This window comes from Polyodon spathula, chromosome 14, assembly GCF_017654505.1.
Source record: "Polyodon spathula isolate WHYD16114869_AA chromosome 14, ASM1765450v1, whole genome shotgun sequence".
In the NCBI taxonomy this organism is placed as follows: domain Eukaryota; kingdom Metazoa; phylum Chordata; class Actinopteri; order Acipenseriformes; family Polyodontidae; genus Polyodon; species Polyodon spathula.
In genome coordinates this window covers 266,010-288,267 of record NC_054547.1, presented here as the reverse complement: position 1 = coordinate 288,267, position 22,258 = coordinate 266,010, and the positions used below count along the sequence as shown (strand labels likewise).

The following is a 22,258-nucleotide window of genomic DNA, read 5'->3' as shown; positions in this document are numbered from 1 at the left end:
GGGTTAGGGTTTGTGTTCGGGTTCTTGGAGAAGAGTTAGGGTTTGTGTTCGGGTTCTAGGAGAAGGGTTAGGGTTTGTGGTAGGGTTCTTGGAGAAGGGTTAGGGTTTGTGGTAGGGTTCTAGGAGGAGGGTTAGGGTTTGTGTTCGGGTTCTAGGAGAAGGGTTAGGGTTGTGTTCAGATTCTAGGAGAATGTTTAGGGTTACAGTTTGTGTTCAGGTTCTAGGAGAATGGGGTGTCATCAGTAATACAAAGTCAGTGTTGTGTGTGACATTTCATGGCTCCTAGTTACTCGTTTGTGCAACTTTGAACTTTTTCTACCTAATTAACTGGGATTGCTTTAAGTGCTATCTTTTTTGTCAGCATGTTTTAAATGACTCAGAGTGATACACATGTTCTGTGTATATTCATTTTATACATTGTCTGTGTTCATATAATCGTTATTAAAAGTTCAACTGGGTAGGTATAAGGTGAGCAGTGAGGATGTTAATAAAACTATCAGTGTTGTATTACACCATTGAGTTGATTACAGGTTAAGAGGTAGGACAGGACAGAGCTTAAATGTATGACAGTCCACACTTATTGTAACTGACTCTTAGGAAGGACTGGGGCAGATCTTAAATGTATCTGTACATTGTCACAGCCCCCTCCTCTATGTGCAGTCTTGCCTGGATGATTCTGCTTCTCAGCTCCGGTCTCGGCACCCTGGAGGCGTCATGCTCACCACTAGGTGTCTCTCTCTACTGTATTTATTATAATTAGGACTTCTAGTTTTCGGTTTTATTTTTTATCACGTGATGTCCCTTTAAACATAGTTTGAGCCGATTCGCTTTCTTAATCAAAAACTAATTACCAAAGGAAGCTGTTTCTTTTTACCCTCGTATCTTGACTGAGTTCACAAACGACATGCACTGATCTCACCTGATTATTTGAAACTGCATTTCATTCCGGCTCTAATCGCCAAATTCAGTTTATTCATTTCCACTGTGTTAGTTTCTAGCAGTGCGTCGCTAATTTAAACAATCTGTATTCGGTTAAGGCTTAACAGCCATTAGTTAAGGGTTAAAGGGAGGGAGAGAGATGGAAAACAAAAACCGAAAACTAGGAGCCCTAATTATAATCTTGTATTCCAGTCATCTGAGTTACAATAACTGGTTAAATATTTCATCTTATGTATAGTTGGCTAAGCTATAAGTGCAATCATATAATTCAGGATTATAAAATCTTCATAAAATTATTTTTAGACACCCTTATCTCATGAATTAATAGCAGTCAGTTAAAATGGAAGTTTTCCAATTACCCAAACAACAAACTACCCACCAACAATGAGATTTTCACAGCAATATGACTGAGGTTAAATATAATCATTTATTCACAGTTATAACCAAACACCAATTACAAAATGTGACGCCTTTTACAACATGTTTTCTTGTTTTCTCTTTGTTAATTCAAAATTCAGCTGATGATGACCAAAGTCCTGGGTCAGGGTGAAGTAACAGGGATGCTAACTGAAGCAGACAATGGAAAGTTTTGAATTGTATTTTCTGCCTAGCTGAGTGAGAGTCCCCAGATTTCCAGAGCTCAGGACTGGGGCATATACATTAACAATAGTTATAAAAAAACACTTTTTTAAAACATGCTTCTTATTTGAATATAGTGCTTTTTATCACCATTACTGTTTTCACATTAAACTAAAAAAAAAAAACAATGTATTGCTGTTTTTACCACTGCTTTTCTACATTTTGAATTTAGTATACTAACATATATTAAAAATAGTATTCATGAACCATTAATATGATTGCTGATTATTTATATAATTAACGCAAGGAATGCTATCTGGCTCCTTTGCAAACTGAGACTTTTAAGGTTTGGGGAAAAATCTCAGGTCATCGGGACATTTGATGGGAAAATGGGATGATCCCTGTAAAACCGGGACATCTGGTCAACCCAAGTTGGGTACAAATCTCTGGATAAAGGGGGGAGGGTTCTGGATAAAGGGGGGAGGGTAGCGGTGGATGTAAAGGGAAGCTGCAGTGCAGAGCAGGCAGGCAGCAGACAGTTTGAGCAGCAGAGGCACCACGGATGGGCGGGGTGTTTCTGGGAGCACCCGTGTTCTCAGTGGCTTGACGACGCGGTCCCACTGCGTGAGGATAGCATGGCGAGCCCCTGCCCACTGCCCTGGCCCACAGAGGCGGTACTGGTATGGGGTGCAGGGTCCGAACAGCAACTGGAGACCCAGCCTCGGGTCGCTGAGCAGAAGCCAGCCTAGCCTGGGGCGCACGCCCAGCTGTGCAGCCAGCTCATCCATGTAGGGGATATAGTCCACCTGGATGGTGTGGCGCTGAGACAGCACATACCTGCATTGGGGGGGAGAGAGAGAGAGAGAGTCAGCGCAGCCTCCACCTTTCACTAATTTATCCTTCACAAGATGAAATAACACATACATTTCAGGTGATATGTTTTTGTATCTTTACCTTTTGGTCATCGCTTTTTTCTTCTTCTCAATGTCCTTCAGCATAGATTTCTCCGGTGGCAGTTTTTGTAATTCTGAGATGAGAACAGAAGACAGGGACAGGGTAAAACAATACCCCCCCCCCCCCGACACCAGCCTGCTGCCGCACACCACCACCACAGCTCTCAGTTAATGTACCCTCTCCCTCCCTCATCAAAGAGGCAGCTGTCCTTGTGAAGCAGTCTTCACCAGTAATATGGGTACAGCTTTTTAACAGAACCAAGACTTTGCACATAAACTGTTATGTATCTGGAATACTCTTAATCTTTAAAATAAACTTCAAAGACAGACTGCTCATTTAAAGACAAGAAACAAATGTAATATAATTACACAGTCCATGTCATGTTTGTTAAAAGACAGCAACATGTTTTTTCTGTTTCTTGTGTCAGATGACTCCACAATTATAAGACAGTCACGTGCACAGAAAATCGAAATTCTGTCATGTTAAGTATTTGCTTGGACTGACTGCACACAATTACATTTCAGGCCAAGACAGATGTTGAAAAACTGTTCAGTGCATCTGTCATGACCAAAACCTCTAACCATCTAAACCCCATCTCAACCCTATCCACACCAATCCACTGGTAATTTGCAAGCTTCAATCACCAACTCCTACCTGCAAAAACCCGCGTTGCCCACCGCGCCTGCAGCTCCGAGACAGGCATGATGGCTCCTAGAGGCTGGATGAGTCCAATGACAGCCAGTGTGGGGCGCTCCAGGGCAGTAGGGAACACATACTTGTACAGAGACACCTGGTTGTTGGCCACGGCGAGGACAGAGTTGTCGAGGAAGGGGAAGGAGAAGGTGTATCCCGTGGCGAAGACCACCACGTCGATTCTCTCCACGCTCCCGTCCTGGAACACCACGCTCGCACTCCTGAACTCACGCACATTGGGTTTGACCAGAACTCTCCCTGACAGGATGCGGTTTGGGAGATCGTCGTTCATCATGGGATGCTGGCTGAACAGCCTGTGAGTGAGGGAGAGGAAACACATGGTGATCTCTGTTCACCTGGTCCTCACAGGAGCCATGCCTGGACATTACCTGTGCTCGGGCTGGAGTCCGTACAGGCTGTGGTCAAAGCGGGCGTTGAGCTTCCTCTCCCCGAGCCAGTTCAGGAGGCTGTAAGGCAGGTATTTCTTCAGTAGTTCCATGATGCGTGTGCTGTACATGATATCGATAGGGTACCCATTATCTGAGACACGATTCAGCACCCAGGAGCCTCGCCTCGTACTCAAGAACACCTGTGGAGGATTGAGATCCTGACTTACTCTCTTAACGTTCGTTACACAGCTGTATTTTGTCGTTAGACTCACTTTTCTAAAGGGTGCATGAATAGCGTTTGAACCATGGGCTGGTCATGGTGCTTCTGAACTATAGCTGAAGAAACAAACTGACCTCTCTGCTGGGTTGTTTATTTGTGCGCATTGCGGTGGCCCACCTGCTCTGCGACTCCGCTCATCTCCACAGCAATGTCACCTCCCGAATTCCCAATCCCAATCACCAGGACCCTCTTCCCCTGGAATTCTTGGGGACTCTTGTAATCCCGACTGTGGAAATACTGCCCTCCGAACTTCTCGATCCCTAGAGGGCATGAAGAAAGCGTGTTTAAATTCAGGTCTCCAGATTGTGGAACTCATTGCCCTTTTCTATTAGAGATGCTGCCTTGGGCAATTCCTTTAAGTCAAGATTAAAGGCTTACTTTTATAGCCTTTTTAACTTGACTTACTTGACTCATTGTTTGTATCTTTTTTATTTATTTATGTTGCGATTGTTTTGTGTTTTATCTGTATATATTCATTCTTATTCATTTCTTGTTTTCTTCAATTGTTTAATTTGTATTTTATTATGGTAGTATTAAAGGTGCTATATAAGTGCAAAGCAATAGAATTGAAACAGAATAAACGAGTCACCTGTTGATGTATGCTGGTGCCAGTGTATTGTTGTATTAATGTACATTAACTCTATTATATATTATAGACAATGTTGCTGTTACCCCAGAGTCCAGTTCAGCCCCTCAGTGTTACCCCTCTTGCACACAGAGCTTGTGTGGGAGTCATTACCTGGGAAGTCGTGCAGAGGCATGTGGGGGTGGGTGTGGTGTCCAGTGCAGACCATCACCCCGTCGAAGGTTTCTGATTGCTCCTGTCCCGCACTGCTCACACTCACCACCTCCCACTGTCCCGAGCGGGAGAAATCCGGACGCTTCTTCACACTGCGCACTGCGGTCTGAATCACAAACACACAGGGAAAGGAAACAGTCAGTAAGCAGATTTACACAGTGCAGTCGTTTCCACAGAGCCAGAGCACGGCAGGGCAAGGGAAACACACACTGACCTGGAAGCGAATGTGGCGCGTGAGCTCAAAGTGCTGGGCGTACATGCGGAAGTATTCCAGAAGACAGGAGTTGTGCATGTAGTTGGGAAAGTGATCAGGAATGGGGAAGTCACTGTAGCACATCATCTCTTTGGAGGTGTTGATGATGACAGAGCGGTAGATACTGGCTCGCTCAGCCTCTGCTGTCTCCTGCAAACGAGAGACACAATTATACAGCTGACTGGAAAGGGTGGTGCAAACTATGTGCTCTTCACACACTGTACAGTACACTGGGCTCCTAATGAGCTGCGGAATGAACGAAACAGAAGCTCTCTACGTATATGTGTTTGTAAAACCCAGATGACTCGTATACTTGTAACATTCAAATAAAACCTGCCTGTACAATGCTTAACAAAATCAGCTTGAAGACTGGGGGTGGGGGGCTATTAGCAAAGAAATGCTGAAAAAAATAGGTGCAGGGTCATATTTCAAAAACACTCAACATCTGCCTTTGAGAAATCCAGGGAATTATCTGAGACACATCGCATAGCAGTTTGAGGCATTCCAGCCCGTACAGTAATTTGACCTTAACTGGACAATCCGGATCCTAAATTAGACACATGATGCATCGTTTGTGCAAGCCACTTACATTATTCCCTGGCTGCAATAAACTCATTTGTACAGGTTATGTTTTTTTTGGACATGATCACTGAGATTCTTGACTTAAAGCATGAAAGCATCTGTGTGTAACAAGGCGGAGGCTGTGCGGGACCCTGCGCAATGCAAGCCAGTGTCTTAACCGTAATGCAAAAGAGCCGAGCTTCTCTGCATTTGTGGCTTTGGAGCTTTTAACCTCATCTCACTGACGGGACAGAATCTGTAACAGCAGTGCAGCACACAACACTGCCCAACAAAGACCCTGCAGAGTTGACGTGAGGTTTTATAATATGGGCTCTCTTTAAAGGAAAGAGCAGAATCAGAATGAATTCAAAGCACCCCCTCACCTTGAACCTCCAGAGCCCCCCGATGTCCTTGCTGCGTTCGAAGCAGACTGGCTCCAGTCCCTCGTCCAAACAGCTCTTAATGCAGGTGAGCCCCGAGACTCCGGCCCCGATCACAGCTATCCGCCGACCCATCTCACTGACGCTACAGTGGGGAAGAGGGAGACGGGCGCTTACATTGATGTGCACTTTACAGATCGACGCTAACACACTCCCTTATCCAGCAGAAAACAAGTGCACATATCAGTATTTATATAAACATCAGTAGCAACTTTACTAATTACAGCACAAGGTCTTTTCAGCTGTCCTTACCTGCTCCGTTTCAGTCTCAAGCACACACTGCAAGATCTTTGCAAAGCTCTTCCTAGCCAGTCTTATGCACAGTACATAAGTTCGCGTGACAAGAACAAAGTCCTATCAAAGTGTTACGCAACCTTCCAATTTGCCAGTGACTGGGTGAAAGGGTTTGTACTGTGGCCTCAGACCTCCACTGTAACTAGAGCAGGGTAGAGAGATCAGGTGTGAGATTAAAAACATCTCATGCCTCAAGTGGAAGACAAATAAGAGCATATCAAGACTGAATAGATTTAATTATTTTAGCCTGTCTGCATGTGACATGCCTTTTAAACTCTGAATAATTCTGGTCGCTCTTCTTTGCACTCTTTCTAGAGCAGCAATATCCTTTTTGTAGCGAGCTGACCAGAACTGAACACAATATTGTAGATGAGGTCTTACTAATGCACTGTAAAGTTTTAACATGACTTCCCTTGATTTAAATTCAACACTTTTCACAATATATCCAAGCATTTTGTTGGCCTTTTTTATAGCTTCCCCACATTGCCTAGATGAAGACATTTCTGAGTCAACATAAACCCCTAGATCCTTTTCATAGATTCCTTCTTCAATTTCAGTATCTCCCATGTGGTATTTATAATACACGTTTTTATTGCCTGCATGCAGTACTTTACACTTTTCTATATTAAATATCATTTGCCATGTGTCTGCCCAGTTCTGAATGCTGTCTAGATCATTTTGAAAGACCTTTGCTGCTGCAACGGTGTCTGCAAAATTTAACTTTTTAAGTTTTCTTACTATACCAGAATTTAAGTCATTAATGTAGATTAGGAATAATAGAGGACCTAATACTGATTCCTGTGGTACTCCACAGGTTACTTCACTCCATTCTGAGGTACTTTCTGTTTTCTACATGTTAACCACTCCCTAATCCTAATTCTGTAGGCATTTCCTTGAACGCCTACTGCGTTCAGTTTGAGAATTCATCTTATGTGCAGGACTCTGTCAAAAAGCTTACTGGAATTTGCTATCCTTATGCTGTACTGGGATCTGTTCTGAATCCTTGTAATTTCTCAGTTAAACAGTCAGTTATCTAATTAACCCCCTAAAACAACACAAACATTTTAAACAAAACTTAAAAGTAACAAGATCATTCAAGCAATAAAACAACAACACTGTTATTAACATGTGACTATTTTAACAACTGTCACTTTAAAAGAGTTTCATTTTTTATTAATAAATAAATAAATAAATCAAACCTCTGAGCAGGCCTTGCCTAATCTGTTGTGCTTCTCCAAACAGCAACAGGCTCCTGTTGCACTGAGTGCTCCCTTCCCCCTGTGCAGCTCTGCTGGCCAGTTGCCTGCCTGTTTGGTTGGAAGCTGGCAGCTCCGCCCCCCCTTGTAATCAGTGTGGGTTCACTGGAAAGCTGTGCTCAGCCTCCAGTGGTGCAGGCCGCCTTTGCAAACTTGCTTCAATCAGACCGACTTCCCTGCTTCTCTTTCACTAGCGGAGTGCAAGATTGCCAGTTCTTGTCCTGCTCCCGGCTCCTATTTTCCAACCTTTTTCACTATATTGTTGTTTGGAAAATGCTGTATTTTGGGTGAGGGTGATTTTGATGTTACGTACATATGGCAAAGTGGTAATTAGTAGAGCAGGTGAAGTGCAGAGATGCCAACTATGGTTTTCAGGCTCTGCTACGGTGATACGGGCCAAGTTAAAAAAAAAATACTTTTTTTTTTTTTTTTTAATTAGACTTGCGTCAGTGATCCTGTGTAAATGATGGTGTGCGTTTCCGCGTTCCCATTTTTGTGTCCGATTCACGCGCTGTGATTGGCTTGTGGTTAAAAAAAACGCACAGTACCTAGACCATTTACAATGGGACATGCACGGTAGTCAAGGCTTTGCCACTATTGGAAAAAAAAAAGACGATCAGTGATTGGACGGCCAAGATATAACAAAAAGTGTCTCGGCAGCAAGCAAATGGTAAATAGCAGCGGTAACTTTTTCATTCAATTTTTAATAAAGGAAATGGCAACACAAAAAAGACAGCGGCTGAATTCACAAAGGTTCAAAGAGGATTACATCAAGGCGTATACATTCATAAAAAAAAGTAAGATATCGGAACATCATGCATACTGTGAGTACTCCAGGTGCGATTTAAGTGTCAAGCATGGGGGAATAAATGATATTGATGAACACGTCAGAACCTTGAAACATGAGAGGAATTCACGAGGAGCTCAGGAAAATAGATCTTTGGATTGTTCTTTTTTTAAACAGATGGTGAAAATGACGTGATTAAAGCGGAGACTCTTGTTACGAACTTCATTTTAGAGCACAATTTACCAATTGCTGTTGCAGATCCCACAGGCCCACTTGTGAAAGTGGCTTTTCCTGATAGTAAAATTGCTTCCGAGTACGGCTGTGCGAGGAGCAGAACGACAGCAATCGCTGAAACTGTAGCATCTGTTTCAGCTACTGAACAGGCCTCGGCTTGGAGAAGTGATTTTTTTGCCATTGCAAGCGACGGCAGTAGTGACGTCGAGACTCAGCTGTACCCAGTTGTAATACGTTACTTCAGTGAAGAAAATAAGTCTGTACTGATGAAGTGCAAGAGTGCTACTTATACTAAGTTACATATGTGAATAAGCCATAACATTGACCGGCCATCACCGACACTGAATTGTGCTCTTTAGTTTACATTTTTGTATCCTTAGCATAATAATCTGTAGTGGTAAAAAGCTTTTTTTTTTTTTTTTTTTTTTGGCTGAAATTAAATGCCTTTTTTGCTTCAATTCTAGATTGAGAATTGCCAAGACTGGCTTATATGCCTATATTTTAGTTCAACTTTATGTTATAGTGTTAGGTACAGTTTTGTGATATATATATATATATATATATATATTATATATATATATATCTATATATATATATATATATATATATATATATGCAGTAAAGAAATGTATTTATTGGTTCAGAGATGCTAAATCATATACTTCCTTGTACATAAACAATAAATACTCTGTACTGTGAAAAATGTATGCTGAATCTCCTTGACTACTGTTTTTTGAAAAGCTGTAATTTGAGTCACGGTCAAGAAAGAGGTCTTACTGGAGCACAGACATAAAACTATGATTTTAATAAAACCTGTATTTTTATGACAAATAATTAACTCTGAGTTACATTTCTGTCTAAACATTATATTGTTGGATATCGACTGATTTTCTCCTTAATTGCGTGAAGCGGGCGGGTTTAGGGTATGCTAGGGTTTTCTTGATGCTTCGCTCACCAGGTGCTAGGATTTCCATTTTCAAATGTTGGCATCTCTGGAAGTGCAGGTGCAGTAACCCATCAAGAAAAGACAGGCAACAAAGTACAGGTGAAATGGTTTCTGTTTTATTTGTAATCCAAATGGTCTGATGACCAGACAGTAAATAATAGAAAGGACAGGCAGTATACAGCGGTGTGTATCGCGCAGGGAATAATTATGGGCTACAGTCCAGTACAAACACACACGAGATACAACACTGTCACCAGTCCAACGTGCGTGCTGTACTGCTCGCTGTGAATTACAATTTATCCATGAAGCAATGTGCAGGGTTGTCCGGGTTTAGTGCTGGCTGTGGGCGACAGCTCCGGATTGTGTTAGCTGTCTAGTCTTAATAAGCAAACAAACAAACAGTACATTTTAGACAGACAAACAGTAACACAGTAACAATCACAGTATCAGTCCTTTCGGTTCTTAGCATAACCATCACAAAGAACAGATCACCTCACTACGTCCTCTTTATAAACCGTCAACCGTGGCGCCTTGGTTAACGAGTGCACCCACTCCTCCAATCAGCCGTTAACCTTCTGGCTCAATGATTTAGTGTACCGCAGCTCAGTCCCCTTTCTAGATACTTCAGCCTAACCCTGGGAATGAACTGTCGGGTCATCCAATCCAAGGTACTCTGTTCCCTTTACACAGCAACCTCATCCAACACCAAGAATCATTCCATATCTGTCACAATACTGTATATCTATTTTCCCTTATGTTAAAACAATAATTTAAAAAAATAAATACTGGTAATAAAGAGTTTTACGTGAAACCGTCTGGAAATTCCTGGGGCATCTGCAGCTCCCTAAAGGGGAGCAGCTGGGAATTTTTGGAGCACCCTTTATTTGTTCAATATGTTGAACCAAGTTCTAGGTAAAGGGACTTTCTACTATTTATCAGTGTTACTCTCAGTACACCTGCAACACTGTCACACTAATCTGAGCCTTCTTTATCAGTGTTACTCTCAGTATACCTGCAACTGTCACACTAATCTGAGCCTTCTTAATCAGTGTTACTCTCAGTATACCTGCAACACTGTCACACCAATCTGAGCCTTCTTTATCAGTGTTACTCTCAGTACACCTGCAACACTGTCACACTAATCTGAGCCTTCTTTATCAGTGTTACTCTCAGTATACCTGCAACTGTCACACTAATCTGAGCCTTCTTAATCAGTGTTACTCTCAGTATACCTGCAACACTGTCACACCAATCTGAGCCTTCTTTATCAGTGTTACTCTCAGTGTACCTGCAACACTGTCACACCAATCTGAGCCTTCTTTATCAGTGTTACTCTCAGTATACCTGCAACACTGTCACACTAATCTGAGCCTTCTTTATCAGTGTTACTCTCAGTGTACCTGCAACTGTCACACTAATCTGAGCCTTCTTTATCAGTGTTACTCTCAGTGTACCTGCAACACTGTCACACCAATCTGAGTCTTCTTTATCAGTGTTACTCTCAGTATACCTGCAACACTGTCACACCAATCTGAGCCTTCTTTATCAGTGTTACTCTCAGTGTACCTGCAACACTGTCACACCAATCTATTCTATTGAATCTATCAGGCATGTTTTATTGTTCTTAACTGTATTGTCTTATCTCTTATTACATGTTATACAGCAGGGGAGGCAACCTCCACAGATCCAGTCCAGGTCTTTCTTTCAACTAGTTTAACAGCAGACTGAGTCCTAAAACACTTAACTACTTTTATTTAAGGCCTGTGAAACCTGTAATGGAAACGCAATCCAGGAACAGAAGTGGTCACAAAATACTTAAACATGTTATAGTTATTTAAAAAAAAATATAAATCACAATATGGCCACATCATAAATCTCAATTTCACGTAAGTATTACATCAATACTCAGTATATGCTCTATATATATGTATAGCTGGTGAAGTGATGTGACATGCATTGCAGAGGACTGTACAGCAGTGAGATCCACCTGGACTCCGGTCAGGGTTCCACAGGGTGCAGCGATGCAGGAACTCCAAGAGAAGGCTTGTGGGGTTCTCATCCCCTTCAAGGTGCAATTATGACTTGAGTGGACCAGCATTCAGAAACAACACATTGCTTAAAGACAGTCTCTGATTCTTACTGGCAGTAAAAAAAACAAGTTAGCTTGTTTGATAGAGGGGGAAGAACTTGTACACTCCCGTGCAAATACCTGAGGGCACCAGAGGAGGGCGCTCAGGTGCTTCATAATGCAACCTAGTGAGAGATCAATCTGTTTGCTAGCAGAGACAGCCCCCATTATAACCAGGTGAAACCCAGGGGACATGGCTCTCCTTCAGCGCAGAGTTTTCCAGGGCTAGAAGTGCTAGTGTGGAGCTCCTGCAGAGCTGTCTGTCTGAACCCTAACCCCAAAACCCAACAACATTTCAACAAATTATACCTCTAACCCTAACCCCAAAACCCAACAACATTTCAACAAATTATACCTCTAACCCTAACCCCAAAACCCAACAACATTTCAACAAATTATACCTCTAACCCTAACCCCAAAACCCAACAACATTTCAACAAATTATACCTCTAACCCTAACCCCAAAACCCAACAACATTTCAACAAATTATACCTCTAACCCTAACCCCAAAACCCAACAACATTTCAACAAATTATACCTCTAACCCTAACCCCAAAACCCAACAACATTTCAACAAATTATACCTCTAACCCTAACCCCAAAACCCAACAACATTTCAACAAATTATACCTCTAACCCTAACCCCAAAACCCAACATTTCAACAAATTATACCTCTAACCCTAACCCCAAAACCCAACATTTCAACAAATTATACCTCTAACCCTAACCCCAAAACCCAACAACATTTCAACAAATTACACTTATGAATTGACAGAATGACAAATCTAGATATTATTGCTTTTTTTCTTTTAATATGAGTGACTGTTTAATAATCTCAGTTGTTTTACATGTTAGTTGTGCTCCTATCCTGTTCTGTACAGTGTAAACACACACAAAGCTCTTTTATTCCTAGGGGTCCTGCACTCGGCTGACTTGCACTGTGAGCAGGTCCCTGGCGATCGAAAGTCTTCGTTCCTGCTAGCCCACATTCTCGCTCTGATCTCTACAAAGTCACTTGAGGTGAGGTACCTTGCTTTAAATGCCAGGCTGAGTTTGACAATCTGAAACCTGTTGTAGTTTGCCATGCTTGGGTCTGCATGACAGCGTTCTCCTGCCAGTTCAAGGAAAGGCAGTTCTAGCAACTCCAGACCATTCCATTACAGGACCTCCAACCAGGTCCTTCCTATTTGAAGAGCAATGAAAATCACAGTCCTGGTGGGCCGTTCCACTCCAGGTCTAACCAGTAAAATGAGAGAATGAACTACTTCAGGGTCTGGATGGGGGTGTAATTGGGTCAATTTAAAATTTAAACAATTTAAAAGAGAGAAGGACCAAACGTGGACACCTCTGAATTAGAAAGTTATGCTGGATTGGTTGGAACGAAGTCTTGCAATGAAATGGACCTGAACTGGAGCTTTCATCCAGCCCACGCCAGTGAATTTGTTCTGAAGGCAGCTGGTCGCTCAGGACAGGTAGTCTTCAACACAGGGGGTCTTCCCCACAGCTTCTCAGTGCCCTGGATCAGTGGCTCTTTCAGTCCATTCAAAACCAGGACCTGATTTCAACAAGGCTCTGCACTGCTAAATTCAATAAGTAAGTACTGGTTTCAACAAGGCCCTGGGCTGGAATGGACTGAAAGAGAAACAAGGCCCTCTCACTTACTGCATGATGAGAGTTACTCATCAGAAGCTACCTGCCCAGGTATTATGAGGTCAGCATTACACTCCAAGCCTGTCCTACTCCGTCACTGCTCCTCTTTGTGAAGGCATGACTGTGTGAAACAATGCATTGTGCGAGACTTACTGACAAAATAAAATCATTAAAAAAAAAAAAAAAAAAAAAAAGAAAATCAGTGTTAGTGCCTGCCCTGCCAAACTAACAGGAAGTGCTTGGAGCATGTCAGTGCTCTGCAGTAAATGTGTCCCTGAGTGCGGTGACAGTTCTGTTAGCTGCCATTGCAGCAGAGGCAAGCTCAAAGTGCTATCGGCACCCCTTAGTGAAACGAGACTGCCGAGCTCCTGAGCCAGCCCCTGGCTGGAAGGACGAGGTGACATGCAGCAGCTGTTCAAGCGACTTTGCTGTTGCTGACATTGCCAAGGAATGATCCTTGAGTGAAAAATGAGAGCAACAAAAATAAATGCATTCTCCATTTGAGCAGCTTGGTGAGGTGGGGAGGCTTGCGAATGTCACCTACAAGCAGTTGTTTCCAAAGTTGCCTGAAAAGGTGTTACAGCCAGCCAGCCTAACCAACGTACAGCCTCACTCGCTTCATCCTTCAATCCCCTGGAGGAATGCTGACGATCAAACCCCACCGACACCGCGCTAACCAAGACGCGCCAACCCCGCCGACACCGCGCTAACCAAGACACGCCAACCCCACCGACACCGCGCTAAACAAGACGCGCCAACCCCGCGCTAAACCGCGCTAAACAAGACGCGCCAACCCCGCACTAAACAAGACGCGCCAACCCCGCCGACACCGCGCTAAACAAGACGCGCCAACCCCGCCGACACCGCGCTAACCAAGACACGCCAACCCCGCACTAAACAAGACGCGCCAACCCCGCCGACACCGCGCTAAACAAGACGCGCCAACCCCGCCGACACCGCGCTAAACAAGACGCGCCAACCCCACCGACACCGCGCTAAACAAGACGCGCCAACCCCGCCGACACCGCGCTAAACAAGACGCGCCAACCCCGCCGACGCCGCGCTAAACAAGACGCGCCAACCCCGCCGACACCGCGCTAAACAAGACGCGCCAACCCCGCCGACACCGCGCTAAACAAGACGCGCCAACCCCGCCGACGCCGCGCTAAACAAGACGCGCCAACCCCGCCGACACCGCGCTAAACAAGACGCGCCAACCCCGCCGACGCCGCGCTAAACAAGACGCGCCAACCCCGCCGACACCGCGCTAAACAAGACGCGCCAACCCCGCCGACACCGCGCTAAACAAGACGCGCCAACCCCGCCGACACCGCGCTAAACAAGACGCGCCAACCCCGCCGACACCGCGCTAACCAAGACACGCCAACCCCGCGCTAAACAAGACGCGCCAACCCCGCCGACACCGCGCTAAACAAGACGCGCCAACCCCGCGGACTAAACAAGACACGCCAACCCCGCGCTAAACAAGACGCGCCAACCCCGCCGACACCGCGCTAAACAAGACGCGCCAACCCCGCCGACACCGCGCTAAACAAGACGCGCCAACCCCGCCGACGCCGCGCTAAACAAGACGCGCCAACCCCGCCGACGCCGCGCTAAACAAGACGCGCCAACCCCGCCGACACCGCGCTAAACAAGACGCGCCAACCCCGCCGACGCCGCGCTAAACAAGACGCGCCAACCCCGCCGACGCCGCGCTAAACAAGACGCGCCAACCCCGCCGACGCCGCGCTAAACAAGACGCGCCAACCCCGCCGACACCGCGCTAAACAAGACGCGCCAACCCCGCCGACACCGCGCTAAACAAGACGCGCCAACCCCACCGACACCGCGCTAAACAAGACGCGCCAACCCCGCCGACACCGCGCTAAACAAGACGCGCCAACCCCGCCGACACCGCGCTAAACAAGACGCGCCAACCCCGCACTAAACAAGACGCGCCAACCCCGCCGACGCCGCGCTAAACAAGACACGCCAACCCCGCCGACACCGCGCTAAACAAGACGCGCCAACCCCACCGACACCGCGCTAAACAAGACGCGCCAACCCCGCACTAAACAAGACACGCCAACCCCGCACTAAACAAGACACGCCAACCCCGCCGACACCGCGCTAAACAAGACGCGCCAACCCCGCCGACACCGCGCTAAACAAGACACGCCAACCCCGCCGACACCGCGCTAAACAAGACGCGCCAACCCCGCACTAAACAAGACGCGCCAACCCCGCCGACACCGCGCTAAACAAGACACGCCAACCCCGCCGACACCGCGCTAAACAAGACACGCCAACCCCGCCGACACCGCGCTAAACAAGACGCGCCAACCCCACCGACACCGCGCTAACCAAGACGCGCCAACCCCGCCGACACCGCGCTAAACAAGACGCGCCAACCCCGCCGACACCGCGCTAAACAAGACGCGCCAACCCCGCCGACACCGCGCTAAACAAGACGCGCCAACCCCGCGCTAAACAAGACACGCCAACCCCGCCGACACCGCGCTAAACAAGACGCGCCAACCCCGCGCTAAACAAGACACGCCAACCCCGCCGACACCGCGCTAAACAAAACAACTAGCTCCATTTGAGTGCCCATCCATGGGCTGGCCTGGTCCTTACATTCATTTGGGTTTTTTGGGAGAATTTGAGTAATCTGTAGTTGCTTTTAGCAGCATGGGGTGTTGTGTAAGGGTGTTACACACCACAGTGAAACTGCACGTGTTTGCCCTCGCACTCCTCACATGTCAGAGAAAGTCGCGAATGGCTGCACTTTCCACTGCTTCTGCACTTGCATTGCAATGAATGTGTGGAGGTGCTTATGGAAACGGTCTAGCCAGTGTTCAGAAACGTATGAAACAAAATGTACAGTTACAGTAATAATCTCATTACCAGAGCTCTCCCAGGTTTTTCAAACAGCTTTTTTCTTGAGAATGTCAGTGCTGTACAGGTTCTTTTGTGAGTGTATTTCCTGGAGGTAATGGAGGCCTGTACATGCAGTTTAATTACGCCGCAAATTATTCTTTGTATATCAGCAAGAATTGCTACAGTAATGTCAGATGTTTGAATAAAAACAGACAGTCAATCTCACTTGCTAGAGACAGAGTTCAGGAGACCCTTTTCTTCCAAATTCCAGCTTCCTAGCTGGGCATTTTCTTGGGGATGAAGCAGAGTGTGAGTCATCAGATACCTCATCTACCAGGTCATCCCAAGTCCTGCAGCTACACCAGACGTTTCTCCCCCTGAGCTCAGTGACTACCCCTCCCCTCCCCACCCCCCTCAACCCACCCCTATCACTCCAAGACTCCCAGCAGCTGCTGCAAGCTGGCGGTGGAGACCCACAGCGCCTCCACCAGGCTGTACTGGAAATAGCCCATGAGGAATCCGAAGGCCACGTCGGTGACATTGTGTCGGCCCAGCATGACCCGGGAGAGCCCGACCAGCACGGCCCAGAGCAGCACCAGCACGCGGACCGGCGCCGCCAGCACCAGGTGCGTGAGCAGGAAGCGCGCCCCCATGGCCGCCCGCGTGGCGTGGCCCGACGGGAACGAGTACCGGTCCACGGAGAAGGTGGCGAACATGTCCATCCGGTTGTGAGAGGGCCGGCGCCGGCGCACCAGCGCTTTGACAATCCCCACGAGAACCACGTCCAGGAGCAGGGCTGTGCGGAGAGGAGGAGGGGAGGGCCAGGGTAAATGCCAAATGCAAAATAACCTACTGCAATAGTTACACCAGGGACAGAAATAAGACTGCCATTGGATAGCTTTCCAGAACAGGGCTACAGGGCACTGCAGCACACACATCACTTACCACAACAGCTGCATTTCTTGCAATCGGTTTCAAAACTGGATGAGAAGCCAGGGATGGGAATAAAACTCCTATTGCACAGCAGTTTGTACCATTCCAGGTTTTACTATGGGCTTGATCAGCCACATTGTGTATAGGTAACAAGCTCATTAAACTCCTAGTACGACGAGGAATGGATCAAACTGCTATGGCCTGGCTTATATCAAGTTTCATAAACATAGATGTATCTCACCTGATGTTTATCCAACCAGAGCCGGAACTCAACAGACGGCTCAACCAAGAACATTTTAGGTCATATGCTAGAGAAGGCAAAACAGCAACCCTGTGCACTTTCTGGAGACTGAGCCACTTGCAGGATCTGTGGGGGAGGCGACCCACTTAGAATTCTCTATGATCCTGTGACCTGAAGAACAAAGTCCTATGCAAAGAACAAACTCCTGTTCTGATAAGTGATGTGTGTGCTTTAGTGTTTTGTAATCAAGTTTCATAACATAGATGTTATCTCACCTGATGTGTGTGTCCAACCAGAGCCGGAACTCATACAGACGGCTCAACCAAGAACATTGCTATACCTGAGAGTGTGTGTGTAAGCTGTCTCATCTCAAACACATTGCATACCTGAGAGTGTGCAAGCTGTTCATGGAACACTGAGCCTGACTGTGTGTGTAAGCTGTCTCATCTCAGGAACACACCCTGACTTAGAATTGTCTCATGACCTGAAGAACAAAGTCCTATGCAAAGAACACACTGCTATACCTGAGAGTGTGTGTGTAAGCTGTCTATACCTGAGAGTGTGTGTGTAAGCTGTCATAGGAACACATTGCTATACCTGAGAGTGTGTGTGTAAGCTGTCTCATAGGAACACATTGCTATACCTGAGAGTGTGTGTGTAAGCTGTCATCATAGGAAACACATTGCTATACCTGAGAGTGTGTGTGTAAGCTGTCTCATAGGAAACACATTGCTATACCTGAGAGTGTGTGTGTAAGCTGTCTCATCTCATAGGAAACACATTGCTATACCTGAGAGTGTGTGTGTAAGCTGTCTCATAGGAACACATTGCTATACCTGAGAGTGTGTGTGTAAGCTGTCTCATAGGAAACACATTGCTATACCTGAGAGTGTGTGTGTAAGCTGTCTCATCTCATAGGAAACACATTGCTATACCTGAGAGTGTGTGTGTAAGCTGTCTCATATAGGAAACACATTGCTATACCTGAGAGTGTGTGTGTAAGCTGTCTCATCTCATAGGAAACACATTGCTATACCTGAGAGTGTGTGTGTAAGCTGTCTCATATAGGAAACACATTGCTATACCTGAGAGTGTGTGTGTAAGCTGTCTCATAGGAACACATTGCTATACCTGAGAGTGTGTGTGTAAGCTGTCTCATATAGGAAACACATTGCTATACCTGAGAGTGTGTGTGTAAGCTGTCTCATCTCATAGGAAACACATTGCTATACCTGAGAGTGTGTGTGTAAGCTGTCTCATAGGAAACACATTGCTATACCTGAGAGTGTGTGTGTAAGCTGTCTCATAGGAACACATTGCTATACCTGAGAGTGTGTGTGTAAGCTGTCTCATCTCATAGGAACACATTGCTATACCTGAGAGTGTGTGTGTAAGCTGTCTCATATAGGAAACACATTGCTATACCTGAGAGTGTGTGTGTAAGCTGTCTCATCTCATAGGAACACATTGCTATACCTGAGAGTGTGTGTGTAAGCTGTCTCATCTCATAGGAACACATTGCTATACCTGAGAGTGTGTGTGTAAGCTGTCTCATAGGAACACATTGCTATACCTGAGAGTGTGTGTGTAAGCTGTCTCATCTCATAGGAAACACATTGCTATACCTGAGAGTGTGTGTGTAAGCTGTCTCATAGGAAACACATTGCTATACCTGAGAGTGTGTGTGTAAGCTGTCTCATAGGAACACATTGCTATACCTGAGAGTGTGTGTGTAAGCTGTCTCATAGGAAACACATTGCTATACCTGAGAGTGTGTGTGTAAGCTGTCTCATAGGAACACATTGCTATACCTGAGAGTGTGTGTGTAAGCTGTCTCATAGGAACACATTGCTATACCTGAGAGTGTGTGTGTAAGCTGTCTCATAGGAACACATTGCTATACCTGAGAGTGTGTGTGTAAGCTGTCTCATCTCATAGGAAACACATTGCTATACCTGAGAGTGTGTGTGTAAGCTGTCTCATAGGAACACATTGCTATACCTGAGAGTGTGTGTGTAAGCTGTCTCATAGGAACACATTGCTATACCTGAGAGTGTGTGTGTAAGCTGTCTCATATAGGAAACACATTGCTATACCTGAGAGTGTGTGTGTAAGCTGTCTCATAGGAACACATTGCTATACCTGAGAGTGTGTGTGTAAGCTGTCTCATCTCATAGGAAACACATTGCTATACCTGAGAGTGTGTGTGTAAGCTGTCTCATCTCATAGGAAACACACTGCTATACCTGAGAGTGTGTGTGTAAGCTGTCTCATCTCATAGGAAACACACTGCTATACCTGAGAGTGTGTGTGTAAGCTGTCTCATAGGAACACATTGCTATACCTGAGAGTGTGTGTGTAAGCTGTCTCATCTCATAGGAAACACATTGCTATACCTGAGAGTGTGTGTGTAAGCTGTCTCATAGGAAACACATTGCTATACCTGAGAGTGTGTGTGTAAGCTGTCTCATCTCATAGGAAACACATTGCTATACCTGAGAGTGTGTGTGTAAGCTGTCTCATCTCATAGGAACACATTGCTATACCTGAGAGTGTGTGTGTAAGCTGTCTCATCTCATAGGAAACACATTGCTATACCTGAGAGTGTGTGTGTAAGCTGTCTCATAGGAAACACATTGCTATACCTGAGAGTGTGTGTGTAAGCTGTCTCATAGGAAACACATTGCTATACCTGAGAGTGTGTGTGTAAGCTGTCTCATCTCATAGGAAACACATTGCTATACCTGAGAGTGTGTAAGCTGTCTCATAGGAACACATTGCTATACCTGAGAGTGTGTGTGTAAGCTGTCTCATCTCATAGGAACACATTGCTATACCTGAGAGTGTGTGTGTAAGCTGTCTCATAGGAACACAATGCTATACCTGGAGTGTGTGTGTAATCTGTCTCATAGGAACACATTGCTATAACACATAGGAAACACATGCTATACCTGAGAGTGTGTGTGTAAGCTGTCTCATCTCATAGGAAACACATTGCTATACCTGAGAGTGTGTGTGTAAGCTGTCTCATATAGGAACACATTGCTATACCTGAGAGTGTGTGTGTAAGCTGTCTCATAGGAAACACATTGCTATACCTGAGAGTGTGTGTGTAAGCTGTCTCATAGGAACACATTGCTATACCTGAGAGTGTGTGTGTAAGCTGTCTCATCTCATAGGAAACACATTGCTATACCTGAGAGTGTGTGTGTAAGCTGTCTCATAGGAACACATTGCTATACCTGAGAGTGTGTGTGTAAGCTGTCTCATAGGAACACATTGCTATACCTGAGAGTGTGTGTGTAAGCTGTCTCATCTCATAGGAAACACATTGCTATACCTGAGAGTGTGTGTGTAAGCTGTCTCATCATAGGAAACACATTGCTATACCTGAGAGTGTGTGTGTAAGCTGTCTCATCTCATAGGAAACACATTGCTATACCTGAGAGTGTGTGTGTAAGCTGTCTCATCTCATAGGAAACACATTGCTATACCTGAGAGTGTGTGTGTAAGCTGTCATCTCATAGGAAACACATTGCTATACCTGAGAGTGTGTGTGTAAGCTGTCTCATAGGAACACATTGCTATACCTGAGAGTGTGTGTGTAAGCTGTCTCATCATACCTGGAGTGTGTGTGTAAGCTAACACATTGCTATACCTGAGAGTGTGTGTGTAAGCTGTCTCATAGGAACACATTGCTATACCTGAGAGTGTGTGTGTAAGCTGTCTCATCTCATAGGAAACACATTGCTATACCTGAGAGTGTGTGTGTAAGCTGTCTCATCTCATAGGAAACACATTGCTATACCTGAGAGTGTGTGTGTAAGCTGTCTCATAGGAAACAAATTGCTATACCTGGAAACACATTGCTATACCTGAGAGTGTGTGTGTAAGCTGTCTCATCTCATAGGAAACACATTGCTATACCTGAGAGTGTGTGTGTAAGCTGTCTCATCTCATAGGAAACACATTGCTATACCTGAGAGTGTGTGTGTAAGCTGTCTCATCTCATAGGAAACACACTGCTATACCTGAGAGTGTGTGTGTGTAAGCTGTCTCATCATAGGAAACACATTGCTATACCTGAGAGTGTGTGTGTAAGCTGTCTCATAGGAACACATTGCTATACCTGAGAGTGTGTGTGTAAGCTGTCTCATAGGAACACATTGCTATACCTGAGAGTGTGTGTGTAAGCTGTCTCATCATAGGAAACACATTGCTATACCTGAGAGTGTGTGTGTAAGCTGTCTCATAGCACATTGCTATACATGTGTGTGTAAGCTGTCTCATAGGAAACACATTGCTATACCTGAGAGTGTGTGTGTAAGCTGTCTCATCATAGGAAACACATTGCTATACCTGAGAGTGTGTGTGTAAGCTGTCTCATCTCATAGGAAACACATTGCTATACCTGAGAGTGTGTGTGTAAGCTGTCTCATAGGAACACATTGCTATACCTGAGAGTGTGTGTGTAAGCTGTCTCATAGGAACACATTGCTATACCTGAGAGTGTGTGTGTAAGCTGTCTCATATCATAGGAAACACATTGCTATACCTGAGAGTGTGTGTGTAAGCTGTCTCATAGGAAACATCATACCTGAGAGTGTGTGTGTAAGCTGTCTCATAGGAACACATTGCTATACCTGAGAGTGTGTGTGTAAGCTGTCTCATCTCATAGGAAACACATTGCTATACCTGAGAGTGTGTGTGTAAGCTGTCTCATATAGGAACACATTGCTATACCTGAGAGTGTGTGTGTAAGCTGTCTCATAGGATAGGAAACACACTGCTATACCTGAGAGTGTGTGTGTAAGCTGTCTCATCTCATAGGAAACACATTGCTATACCTGAGAGTGTGTGTGTAAGCTGTCTCATCTTGCTATAGGAAAGCACATTGCTATACCTGAGAGTGTGTGTGTAAGCTGTCTCATCTCATAGGAAACACACTGCTATACCTGAGAGTGTGTGTGTAAGCTGTCTCATCTCATAGGAAACACATTGCTATACCTGAGAGTGT

At 45.3% G+C, this 22,258-nt stretch overlaps 2 protein-coding genes across 3 annotated transcripts in view; both read right to left on the bottom strand.

Moving 5' to 3' along the window:
* Window positions 1-1,347: 1,347 nt before the first annotated feature.
* Window positions 1,348-7,478, bottom strand: LOC121326520 (flavin-containing monooxygenase 5-like). Of its 2 annotated transcripts, XM_041269849.1 has the most exons (10): window positions 7,381-7,436; window positions 6,140-6,323; window positions 5,831-5,972; window positions 4,848-5,036; window positions 4,574-4,739; window positions 3,952-4,094; window positions 3,555-3,754; window positions 3,127-3,479; window positions 2,473-2,545; window positions 1,348-2,355 (listed from the first exon to the last, which is right to left on the bottom strand). In XM_041269849.1, the coding sequence occupies exons 3-10, from the start codon at window positions 5,960-5,962 to the stop codon at window positions 1,941-1,943; spliced, it is 1,671 nt and encodes a 556-aa protein (XP_041125783.1). In that variant the 5' UTR covers window positions 5,963-5,972; window positions 6,140-6,323; window positions 7,381-7,436; the 3' UTR covers window positions 1,348-1,940. The 2 variants fall into 2 exon arrangements, with proteins under 2 accessions (XP_041125783.1, XP_041125784.1); XM_041269850.1 differs by lacking the exon at window positions 6,140-6,323 and having other exon boundaries at window positions 7,381-7,478.
* Window positions 7,479-16,202: 8,724 nt separating this feature from the next.
* plpp6 (phospholipid phosphatase 6) overlaps window positions 16,203-22,258 on the bottom strand; it is an 8,337-nt gene continuing 2,281 nt past the window's right edge. The window contains exon 2 of the mRNA XM_041270235.1: window positions 16,203-16,863. Within this exon, the coding sequence (XP_041126169.1) occupies window positions 16,496-16,863 (368 nt within the window). The 3' untranslated portion in view covers window positions 16,203-16,495. The remainder of the gene's footprint in view (window positions 16,864-22,258) is intronic.